This window comes from Bos javanicus, chromosome 18 (genome assembly GCF_032452875.1).
Source record: "Bos javanicus breed banteng chromosome 18, ARS-OSU_banteng_1.0, whole genome shotgun sequence".
NCBI lineage: Eukaryota > Metazoa > Chordata > Mammalia > Artiodactyla > Bovidae > Bos > Bos javanicus.
The window spans coordinates 15,182,853-15,195,913 of record NC_083885.1 but is presented as its reverse complement, the minus strand read 5'-3'; the positions used below and the strand labels follow the sequence as shown (position 1 = coordinate 15,195,913).

Sequence of the window (13,061 nt, the reverse complement as noted above, 5' to 3'; positions counted from 1 at the left end):
TGTAGTTTTATTGACTGGTTTGGAGCAGAAAAATTGATCAGAATTACTGGACACTGCTTCCCTGGTGGCTCACACGGTAGAGTCTGCCTGCAGTGTGGGAGACCTGGGTTTGATCCCTGGAGAAGGAAATGGCAACCCACTCCAGTATTCTTGCCTGAAGAATCCCATGGACGGAGGAGACTGGTGGGCTACAGTCTATGGGGCCACAAAGAGTTGGACACGACTGAGTAACTAATCCTTTCATACTTTCAATGAGCTTGAGGATTTTCAAGTGTGTCATGGTAAAACTTTCATGAGGAAAAAAAAAATCCCTTTGATAATTCAGTTTGGAATCTCTAGATTAAAAGTTAAAGCAAGTTTCTTTGTTGCAACTTGTCAGCATCTTTGTCTTATGGCTCTCCAAGGGCACATGTATATTCTAATCTGAACTACTCACAGGATGAGGCTTCGATGGGAAATAACTGGAAAATGCTCTAATACATAGTCTCTAAAGGTCATTTCTGCTCTGTGTGCACCAGGCGTTTTCTCTGTACGAAGATGAAATCAGTGATTCCAAAGCACAACTGGCTGCCATCACCTTGATCATTGGTACTTTTGAGAGGATGAAGTGCTTCAGTGAAGAAAACCATGAACCCTTGAGGACTCAGTGTGCTCTTGCTGCATCCAAACTTCTGAAGAAGCCTGATCAGGGCCGAGCTGTGAGCACCTGTGCACATCTCTTCTGGTCTGGCAGAAACACAGACAAAAACGGAGAGGAGGTAAGATGGGAGGTCGTTCCTGCCCAGCAGTGTTACAGGAGAGAGGAGCATTGATAGGGAACACTGCTGTGGTGGTGTGCCTTGGAGGTGAAATAGGTAGAGTGCTTAGACACCTGACAGGAAATTTGTTTTGTTAAATAAAATGAACAGTAATGTATAGAGAGTTACATCCTGTGGTGAAGCCTCCACTTTGAGGATTCTGCAATGTAACAAGTTTGTACCACTTCCTTTTAAAAATACACAAAATAAATATAAAACACTTAATACATAAATATATAAAACAATATATTTGTTTTAAAATATTGCTGTGTACTTTAAAAAGTGAAGAGGATTTAAATTTGTGTCCTTTTAAAATATGAAAGAGCCATAGTAGTGTGTTTATTTCTTTGTGTGAAATGGGACATTTGTAATTCATTGGTCTCTTTAATATTCTTTAATACTCGTCACTGCCTTTTTTCTAGCTGCATGGAGGCAAAAGGGTAATGGAATGCCTAAAGAAAGCTCTGAAAATAGCAAATCAGTGCATGGACCCCTCTCTACAAGTGCAACTTTTTATAGAAATCCTGAACAGATATATCTATTTTTATGAAAAGGAAAATGATGCGGTAAGTGAATAGTAAATTGTTGTTAGTGAAATAATGTTTTATTTTCCTGTTCTTAGGTTTGACGCATATAAAAGTTTATCATTCTGATACTTTCTTTTTTTGTTTACAAGGGTCAGAGTTTGGAGAGTCCACTTAGTTGGTCTCTTTCATTCTCTAAAGTTCTCTGTCTATATGGATGGCATCTAAGAAAAGAGCTCCCTATGTGCAAGAAAATTCTTATCTCTTTTGCTTATGAATATTTTATAAAAATAGTTCAGTCACTCAGTCATGTTTGACTCTTTGCGATCCCATGGACTGCAGCACACCAGGCTTCCCTGTCCATCTCCAACTCCTGGAGTTTGCTCAGAACCCATGTCCATTGAGTTGGTGATGCCATCCAGCCATCTCATCCTCTATCGTCCCCTTCTCCTCCCACCTTCAATCTTTCCCAACATCAGGGTCTTTTCTAATGAGTCAGTTCTTCGCATGAGGTGGCCAAAGTATCGGAGTTTCAGCTTCAGCATCAGTCCTTCCAATGAATATTCAGGACCAGTTTCCTTTAGGGTGGACTGGTTGGATCTCCTTGCAGTCCAAGGGGCTCTCAAGAGTCTTCTCATCACCACAGTTCAAAAGCATCAATTCTTTGGCACTCAGCTTTCTTTATAGTCCATCACATCCATACATGACTACTGGAAAAACCATAGCTTTGACTAGACAGACCTTTGTTGGCAAAGTAATGTCTCTGCTTTTTAATATGCTGTCTAGGTTGGTCATAACTTTTCTTCCAAGGAGCAAGTGTCTTTTAATTTCATGGCTGCAGTCACTATCTGCAGTGATTTTGGAGCCCCCAAAATAAAGTCTGTCACTGTTTTCCCATGTATTTGCCATGAAGTGATGGGACCGGATGCCATGATCTTCGTTTTCTGAATGTTGGGCTTTAAGCCAACTTTTCACTCTCCTCTTTCACTTTCATCAAGAGGCTCTTTAGTTCCTCTTCACTTTCTTCCATAAGGGTGGTGTCATTTGCATATCTGAGGTTATTGATATCTCTCCTGGCAATCTTGATTCCAGCTTGTGCTTCTTCCAGTCCAGCATTTCTCATGATGTACTCTGCATATAAGTTAAATAAGCAGGGTGACAATTTACAGCCTTGAGTTACTCCTTTCCTGATTTGGAACCAGTCACTCTCTGTTTAAAAAAATAAAGAATTTACAAATGCTGAATAGTATTTATCACAAGTATAGAGTAATTCCCAAATAAGGGATTGATCAATATTTATAGGTTAAATAAAATGTTGCTTTTGTTCTTTTACAAGTTTATGAAGTTCTTTTTTTCCATTAAGTATTTTTTGTTTGTTTGTTGATATTTTAGATGAATAGCCAATAGTTTTTCCTGAAGCCAGGGATCATGTTCTCACATCTCTTTTTTTTTTTTTTTCATAATTATTCTGGTAACTTCTAAGAGTAACAAAAGCTCTTCAAGATGTTCGTATTAAATGACATTATCTTTTATGGTACTACTTGATTGTGAAATTGTATGTATTCTTTTATAGGTCACTATTCAGGTTTTGAATCAGCTTATCCAAAAGATTCGAGAAGACCTCCCAAATCTTGAATCCAGTGAAGAAACAGAGCAGATTAACAAACATTTTCATAACACACTGGAGCACTTGCGTTTGAGGCGGGAATCACCAGAATCTGAAGGGCCAATTTATGAGGGTCTCATCCTTTAAAAAGGAGTCAGGCTCCCATCCTCCTTTCCATGCACATCCAGTAAGGGTTTTATTATACTAGGCTTCCCTTCCATAGATTGTGCCTTTCAGAAATGCTGAGGTAGGTTTCCCGTTTCTTACCTGTGGTGTGTTTTACCCAGCACCTCCGGACACTCACCTGCAAGACCTTAATAAAATTATTCACTTCATAAGTGTTCAGGTCTGTCTGCTCATCCTAAGTAGCATGATTGATCTGCTATTTAAAATTCCTGTGATCTGTTTAAAAGAAACAAACAAAAAAAAAGCCAAAAAACCCCCACTTATCTCTGTTACTAATGAAGCGCCCCTTTCGTTTTTTCTGTTTTGTTTCACTGTTGAGTGTATAATTTCCTTCATTCCTTGGAAGTACTAACCTGAAAGTATCTTTGTTCTGAAATTAATTTAGAGGAAAGGAATACTGTATGTGAAATTCAGCTTGGGCTTCTTCCAAATTGCAAGATCAGGCCATGTGTAATATTTTCCCTAAAATTAGAGAATATTAATGCATGTTTGAGGATTTTAAAGCACCATGGTCTAAACCAGAAGCTATATTTTGCATATTTGGACTCAGCCATCCATTAAGAACTTATGTTGTCTTCTGGACATATTTATCAAAATAATTTTGTTCTAAATAGTATAAAATAGAAAATTTGTGATCTATATAATTTATGTATAACCTTCATTGTTGTAAATTTAGGGGGAAATGCATCATACAGTTATGATTTTTTTTCACCAGTGAAACAATAAAGTTGCTATTAACAATTTTGGACCTTTTTCCTTTCATACTATCTATTTTAAATTTATTTATTTTTTAACTGAAGGAGAATTGCTTTACAGAATTTTGTTGTTTTCTGTCAAACATAGACATGAATCAGCCATAGGTGTACATATGTCCCCTCCCTACCCATCCCTCCCCTCTAGGTTGATACAGAGCCCCTGTCTGAGTTCCCTGAGACATACAGCAAATTCCCATTGGCTATTTTGATTCATAAAAGGAACTAGCAGAGTGCGTTTGCAGTTTAATGTACATTGTTGTTAAGTTAACCAGTGAGTGGGTGCCAGGTGCGTTTCATTTCCTGCATCAGTCACCTCTTCCCCAGCTGTACTATGCCACTCCAGGTAGCCGCCTTGAAATGGGTGAAGAGCTACCCTCCTGTGAAGAAAGCTAATGGTCCGTTACTGGTGTTCTTTCATACATGAAAGCAAACATCTTGAACATCTCCCAGGACATATGTACATCATACAGATAAGTCACTTAACATCCATGTGTGCAACAGCACTGCTCCACTGAACTTCCTCTTCCGGCTTTTAAGGACACACTGTAACTGTGCTCATTCAGTATTTTTACCCTTGACCTATTAATTCAGTCCCCACTGTGGTTCCTGTAGGTGGCACTGAGTCACAGTGGCTAAGAGCAGAGGCTTTGTCTGGAGTCAGGTGGCTTGGAGTCAAGACCCAGTACCACTTTAGCTAGCTTTTGTTCTAGGCGCTGAACTTAACCTCTGTGGCCTCAGTTTCTTCATGTGTAAACTGGGACACTTGTACCACAGAGGTGGCATGACCCTATGTATTAATACATCAAGCTCCTGTAAAGTTCTGAGAACAGTGTCTGACTTTAAGTCCTCGATTGTTGGCTATCATTATTACTGGGTATAAAAATATCTGTATCAAAGCGTGGAATAAAATTTACTGATCTTTTCTGCCCTTGTATCTTTGACGTTTGGAAAAAGTTCTGAGATAGTGAGAGATAACTAGAGAATTAAAGGTTCTCTGAAGATTTGGGAGATGGATATTTCCCCTCAGCTGGGCTGCCATTCTGTAGACCCTTTCAGAGTAAATCACCGAAAGAGAACACCCACTCTTCACATGGTCAATGCAGAATGTTTAATACTGGTAATTCGGTGATTTCACCCTATTTGCAATGTACACAAAGCCTTAATTCAGGGTAAAGGAAACTTAATCTCCAAAGGAGGATCCAAGCAATACATACTCTGAGCTTCTGGAAATTTAGAAAATGCCACTTTAGGCCATGCTGGTACTTGGGAAATGACTTTGGTTAAATACTCTGTGAATATAAGAAACAGTACTAGGGATGAACAGTGACAAAAGGAGTGGATCTTATCTAGCTGCACTTCAGTCACTTGAAGACATTAAAAAAATAATAATAGATGTAAAAAACCCAGGCCACTTTCCACACCAATGAAATATAATCTTTTTTGTTTTTTTTAAAAAAAGCTTCCCAAGTGGTTTCAGACTGCAGCTGAAACTAAAACATTGTGTGGACCTCAGAGTCTACTTCTGAGAAGAGGCCAAACCTTGCTATTTTCTAATCAAAACTGAACATAGATTACTTGTACAAAAGATGAAACATGATGAAAGGAATCAAAGGAAAGTTACTCTTTTCACTTCCATTTTTTTCCTCTGTCTCATTTAAGATAGTCTCACCCTGCTGATTAATTTCTTAGTTTCTACATATCTTACGAGAGGGTGACATAGTAGTTATTACAGCCAAAGTCCATAGGGCTTTCAACCTCCCAATTTTCTGATGACTCACAGAGATGCTGTGATGGTCTGTGTTCACACAATGTATGAGTGGCTAAATCAAGAGTGGAACCAGGTCTGACTCCTGAGCCAGCATACAAGGTACTCCTGTGAGTGGTCACTAGTGATTGCCCAAGAAAACCCTGTCCTGCAGCTGTCAGCCCTGGAAACGCAGAGGTAATCCCTTATTCAGAAGCAGAGACCCTTCCCGCCCAGCACTGTCCTGAGGGAGGCAGCCGTGAATTCCTACTAGGGAAGGCGAGAAACCACTTGGCACCCACATCACATTTCCACTGGGCTGGAATTTGAATCTTATCTCCAGCTGAGGTTATGTTTACATTAACCAGAAAATAGATCTAGTGCTGTCCAGATCAGACACTGGGAATACATCAAACAAGACAGGCCTCTGCCCCCTTAGGACTTGGTTTCTAAGAGGAGACACACACACAGATCCAGAATACAGTGTCAAGTGGTGCTAAGCACGAGTATAGCAGGGAAGAGGGGCTGGACAGGGCCAGGGCTGTTCCGTGACCTGGGTGACGCAAGGAAGGCCTCTGGGGAGGGATGACAATTGAACAGAGGCCTGGAGAAACTCAGGGTGAGCCTATACAGAGAGAACACTGGGTGGAAAGATAAAGGCACCTTAATAGGACTTGAGATTTGCATTCCATTCTGAACCATATCCTCCTTCATGGATCACAGCCTTCTCATGGTGAAGGGACTTGCGGAACTCAGTGAAGCCATGCCATACAGGGCCACCCAAGATGGACATGTCATAGTGGAGGGTTCTGACAACGTGGTCCATTGGAGAACAAAATCATGACCCCCTCCAGTATTCTTGCCTCAAGGACCCTATGAATAGAATGAAAAGGCAAATGGACATCACCAGATGGTCAATACCGAAATCAGATTGATTATATTCTTTCAGCTGAAAATGGAGAAGCTGTATACAGTCAGCAAAAACAAAGCCTAGAGCTGACTGTGGCTCAGATCATGAGCTCCCTATTGCAAAATTCAGGCTTAAATTGAAGAAAGCAGGGAAAACCACAGGCAATTCAGGTAAGACCTAAATCAAATCCCTTATGGTTATGCAGTGGAGATAGCAAATAGATTCAAGGGATTAGATCTGGTAGACAGAATGTCTGAAGAACTATGAACAGAGATGTGTAATATTTTACAGGAGGCAGTGACCAAAACAACCCCAAAGAAAAATGTAAGAAGGCAAAGGGGTGGTCTGAGGAGGCTTTACAAATAGCTGAGAAAAAGAAGAGAACTGAAAGGCAAGGGAGAAAGGAAAAGATTTACCCAACTGAATGCAGGGTTCCAGAGAGTAGCAAGGAGAGATAAGAAAGCCTTAGTGAACAATGCAAAGAAATAGAGGAGTATAATAAAATGGGAAGCGATCCCCTCAAGAAAATTGGAGAAATCAAGGGACCATTTCATGCAAAGATGAGCGCAATAAAGGATAGAAAATGCAAGGACCTAACAGAAGCAGAAGAGATTAAAAAGAGCAAGAATACACAGAACTATACAAAAAAGGGACTTACTTGGTGGCTCAGATGGTAAAGAATCTGCCTGCAATTCAGGAGATGTGGGTTTGATCCCTGAAGGAAATGCTACTCACTCCAGTATTCTTACCTGGAGAATTCCATGGGCAGAGGAGCCCAGCAGGCTGCAATCCATGGGGTTGCAGAGAGTCAGATATGACTGAGCAATTAATATTCAGTTCAGTTCAGTTGTTCAGTTGTGTCTGACTCTTTGCAACCCCAAGAATCACAGCACGCCAGGCCTCACTGTCCATCACCAACTCCCGGAGTTCACTCAAACTCATGTCCATCGAGTTGATGATGCCATCCTATACAAAAAAGTCTTAATCAACTGGATAACCATGATGGTGTGATCACTCACCTAAAACCAGACATCCTGGAGTGTGAAGTCAAATGGGCCTTAGGAAGCATTACTACAAGCAAAGCTAGTAGAGGTAATGGAATTCCAGCTGAACTATTGAAAATCCTAAAAGATGATGCTGTGAAAGTGCTGCACTCAATATGTCAGAAGATTTGGAAAACAGCAGTGGCCACAGGACTAGAAAAGGTCAGTTTTCATTCCAATCAAAGAAGGGCAATGCCAAAGAATATTCAAACTACTGCACAGTTGCACTCATTTCACATGCTAGCAAGTTAATGCTCAAAATCCTTCAAGTTAGGCTTCAGCAGTACATGAACCAAGAACTTTCAGATGTACAAGCTGGATTTAGAAAAAGCAGAGGAACCAGAGATCAAATTGCCGACATTCATTGGATCATAGAGAAGCAAGGGAATTCCAGAAAGACATCTTTTTCTGCTTCATTGACTATGCCAAAGCTTTGTGTGGATCACAATGAACTGTGGAAAATTCTTAAAGAGATGAGAATACCAGACCACCTTACTTGTCTGCAGAGAAACCTGTATATGAGTCAAGAAGCAATAGTTAAAACCTTAAATGGAACAACTGACGGGCTCAAGATTGGGAAAGGAGTATGTCAAGTCTATATATTGTCACTCTGTTTATTTAACTTATATGCAGAGTACATTATGTGAAATGCCAGGCTGGATGAATCACAGACTGGAATCAAGATTGCTGGGAGAAATATCAACAACTTTGATTGTTGAGAAAAGTAAAAGCGCTTCAGAACAAGTTTTAAATATTTAATTCTTCTAAGAGCTAATTCTCCCAAGATTTTAAAATTGTCAAAATAGAGTTCTGATTGAAAAAGAAGACTTTTTTAAGCAATAGATTACTCTTGAGTTTCTTTATTTCTTCCTTTCTTTCTTTTTTAAAAAATGCTATGCAGGCAAGTCACTGTAGAAATCAAATTCCTTTAAGAAGAACCAGTGCAAGAATTTAAATTTGGCATCTTGATCAAAACTACTGTAACAAGTGGAAACAGTGATATCTAAAGCTTACCAACTATCGACTCTTCAGCAGATTAGCAAATACTTAGCCCAGGACATTTGAGATCAAATTGAAAATGGAAAGTTTTCTCATAAGCCCTTAGAGGCAGATCTGAACAAGCATACATAGAAGAGGGAAAAGAGAGAGTGAAAATAAAACTTAACATTATGCAGATTTATGCCTTATTTTTCAGCATTTTTTTTTTTTTTTTTATGTTGGTTCTCTCAACCTGGTTTTGCTTTTTATTAGATCTGTATAGTTTGGTTAATTAGTGAGTTGGTTTTATATTTAAGCTACAATTAATCTTTTTTCTTTGATATTTATTTCTTTGCCTTTTTTAACTACTTTGAATTTTTAAATGTTTTATTCAGTCTTTAGAGCATCACAATGGCAATATGTATTTCCCTTAAAACACTGCAAACAAATATACTAGGAGTGCACCATTTTAATCTTTACTAGTTATTGTGAGATTGCTGTGTAAGTTAATAAACACATTTGTAAATACATTGTTTGCAGGAAGTAAATTTCTGAGTTACAGCTCAGGAAAAGCCTGCTGAATTTATGTTGTAAGCATTACTTAACACAGTATAAGGATGAAAAGACAGCAAAAATATCTTCATACTTCCTCATCCCCTCATTGCAACAAATCCCTTAACTGGGAGAACCTTATTCCACTCTCTTTCCTCTTCCTCCTCCACTTCCCACTTACTATATCACCTTATAATATTCAGAGAGCACTTGGATTATGGGTCTGAATAGAGAAATGCTTTCAGATAATCATTAGCCCACATACCCCAGTAACTTGTACTCAAAGATGGGATGGAGTTGTAAAGTGCTTTTATAATACAATATTATTGTTAAAGGCAAGGGTTGACTCTTTTGTTTTCTTTTGACATGGCATGTCCTGAAATAAATACCAATTCAATATGGCAGATGGGTCAGTCATATTCTTTATTTGGAAGAAGTTGTGATTTCTGATATGGGGATGATTGTCTTCCTACACTGTAGCATTTGATGTATCTTTAAGGCAGTAACCAGTTATGCTGCTTTTAATATTGGTCTTTTTATTTGGCTTGGGGTTCTTCAACAGAAGCAGTGAAGTGTGTTCATAGTGCAGATTTTCTGTTTAATAAAGTTTTGCTGCCAAAAAAATGTATAAATAAACTGTTAAAAAAAAAAAAACAACTTTAAATATGAAGATGGTACTACTTTAATGGCAGAAAGAGAAGAGGAAATAAGAGCCTCTTGGTGTGAGAAGAGAGTGAAAAAACTGGCTTAAGACTCAACATTCAAAAAAACCAAGATCATGGCATCTGGTCCCATCACTTCATGGCAAATAGAAGGGAAAAAAGGGGAAGCAGTGACATTTTATTTTCCTGGGCTCCAAAATCACTGCTCATGGTAACTGCAGCCATGAAATTAAAAGACGCTTACTCTTTGAAGAAAAGCTATGAAAAACCTAGGCAGCATATTAAAAAGCAGTGACATTACTTTGCCAACACAGGTCCGATAATCAAAGTATGGTTTTTCCAGTACTCATGTATGGATGTCAGAGTTAGACCAGGAAGAACTGACACTTCCTGCCAAAGAACTGACACTTTCCAACTGTGATGCTGGAGAAGACTCTTGAGGGTCCCTTGGACAGCAAGGAGATCCAACCAGTCCATCCTAAAGGAAATCATCCCTGGATATTCATTGGAAGGACTGATGCTGAAGCTGAAGCTCCAATACTTTGGTCACCTGATGCGAAGAGCTGACTCATTAGAAAAGACCCTGATTCTGGCAAAGATTGAAGGCAAAAGGAGAAGGGGACAGCAGAGGATGAGATGGTTAGATAGCATTACTGACTCAAAGGATATGAATGAACAGTCTCTGGGAGATAATGAAGGACAGGTGTGCTGCAATCCATGGGATTGCAAAGAGGACTTAGCAACTGGACAGGATTTAGTGACTGGACAAGACTTTGTGGCTGAACAAGACTTTGTGACTGAACAACAACAACAATCCTAGGCCATCCTAGACCATCTTGTCTCCAGCTGACCTGCCTGCTGACCACAGATGCATGAGAAAGCTCATCAGCAATCGATCAGACTGAATCAGACTGAATCAGACCAGAACTGTGCAGCTGACCTCTTTAGGTCACTAAGTTTTAGGATAGTTTGTTTCATAGTAATAAATACTGATACCCATTCATTTAATGAAATACCTTGGAGCAATTTGAAAGAATGAAGGGAACATATGCATATTGGTACAATGACATGGAAAGCTTGCTGACACAAATTAATATTTACAAAGTGTGTAATTCTACAAGCTAACCTATAGCCCTCTAACAATTTCCCCCATTTCTGCATGCTAGCCTTTGTTGATCTCTATTGTAGTCAGATAACTCTATACATTGATGTCCTTGTTAAAATAAGTTTTGAAATGCCCATGTTAAACAGATTTATTTCAGGATTGTCAGTGAATCCTTCAGAACGGGTAGTGTATGCTGCTGCCCTATTGTTATTTGACATTAATACCCGCTTCCCATTGAGAGAGTCAATTCCTAAGCAGGTTGATAAGAAGTCCGGGAGTCCCGGAGGAGATAGGGGTCTGGAATTCTCAAGGAGGAGGAAAGGATAAACATCTTTTTTTTCTCTACATTCCTTAGTCTTAGTCACATAAAATGTTTTTTCTTTAAGCCCAGAACTGATGATTACACAACAAACAACTCAGTTTAAACTCTCTACTAAGGATTATAAAACAACAATGTATCCTGCTTGAGGACAGTTTCTCCTTCCTGAAAACCTTCTGGCTAATCCTGTTATCTTAAAATGTAAATTATGGGAGTGGGTCTAGTAAGATCTTTACAACCTTGAAACATTCTTTTGATTTATTGTAATAAATATAACTCCCTTGCTAACACTAGCGAGGGGGACACTTTCCACCCCCCCTTCCGATGTCTATATCAGAAGCTTTCTCTGTCCCTCAACGTCCGCTGGATCATCGAAAAAGCAAGAGAGTTCCAGAAAAACATCTATTTCTGCTTTATTGACTATGCCAAAGCCTTTGACTACGTGGATCACAATAAACTGTGGAAAATTCTGAAAGAGATGGGAATACCAGACCACCTGACCTGCCTCTTGAGAAACTTATATGCAGGTCAGGAAGCAACAGTTAGAACTGGACATGGAACAACAGACTGGTTCCAAGTAGGAAAAGGAGTATGTCAAGGCTGTATATTGTCACCCTGCTTATTTAATGTTAGGTAGGTAGAATAGGGAAAAGAAGTCCAAAATTGTGGTGGCTAAAAGACAAGGAAGGGAAAAGCCCGCGAAAATAGAACAAAGGAAGGTCAAAGGAAGGTCCAAGGACCAGAGTGAAGATTTCAGGTAGAACAAATAGCACTCCTGGCTAAGCCTAATTTGCACACGGCAGCCCAGGTGGAGGAAAAAAACATAAAAGGAGCCAAAGCGCTTTCTTGCTCTCTTTCTCTCCCTCATGGTACGCTCTTTCTCTCTCTCTCCATCTCTCACTCTCTCTCTCCCCCTCCCCCGCACACTCCTCCACTCTTTTCTCTTCACGTCTTTGGGTTGGCATGCCCTCACGCTTCGAGGATGGATTCTCCTGCTATCTTCTAAAGAAAATAGAGCTGTAACAACTGATTTGCCTAAAAGCTATAACACGGTTTGTCCAAGACCCGAGAGCTGTGATGTGCTGAGGGCTTTAATGTCCGTAGCTCCAAATCTTTGTTGTAACAAGAAAAAGAACTGAGGAATGTACACTTGCATGACATTTAACTTATATGCAGAGTACATCATGAGAAAGGCTGGGCTGGAAGAAGCACAAGCTGGAATCAAGATTGCCGGGAGAAATATCAATAACCTCAGATATGCAAATGACACCACCCTTATGGCAGAAAATGAAGAGGAACTAAAAAGCCTCTTGATAAAAGTGAAAGTGGAGAGTGAAAAAGTTTGCTTAAAGTTCAACATTCAGAAAACGAAGATCATGGCATCTGGTCCCATCACTTCATGGCAAATACATGGGGAAACAATGGAAACAGTGTCAGACTTTATTTTGGGGGGGCTCCAAAATCACCACAGATGGTGATTGCAGCCATGAAATTAAAAGATGCTTACTCCTTGAAAGGAAAGTTATGACCAACCTAGACAGCATATTAAAAAGCAGAGATATTACTTTGCCAACAAAGGTTCGTCTAGTCAAGGCTATGGTTTTTCCAGTGGTCATGTACGGATGTGAGAGTTGGACCGTGAAGAAAGCTGAGCGCCGAAGAATTGATGCTTTTGAAGTGTGGTGTTGGAGAAGACTCTTGAGAGTCCCTTGGACTGCAAGGAGATCCAACCAGTCCATCCTAAAGGAGATCAGTCCTGGGTGTTCATTGGAAGGACTGATGCTGAAGCTGAAACTCTAGTACTTTGGCCACCTCATGCGAAGAGTTGACTCATTGGAAAAGACTCTGATGCTGGGAGGGATTGGGGGCAGGAGGAGAAG

At 39.8% G+C, this 13,061-nt stretch overlaps 1 protein-coding gene across 1 annotated transcript in view; it reads left to right on the top strand.

The window, feature by feature from the left end:
• VPS35 (VPS35 retromer complex component) overlaps positions 1 to 4,793 on the top strand; it is a 28,484-nt gene extending 23,691 nt beyond the window's left edge. The window contains exons 15-17 of the mRNA XM_061387080.1: positions 519 to 758; positions 1,220 to 1,363; positions 2,895 to 4,793. Of these exons, the coding sequence (XP_061243064.1) occupies positions 519 to 758; positions 1,220 to 1,363; positions 2,895 to 3,074 (564 nt within the window). The 3' untranslated portion in view covers positions 3,075 to 4,793. The remainder of the gene's footprint in view (positions 1 to 518; positions 759 to 1,219; positions 1,364 to 2,894) is intronic.
• Positions 4,794 to 13,061: the final 8,268 nt, after the last annotated feature.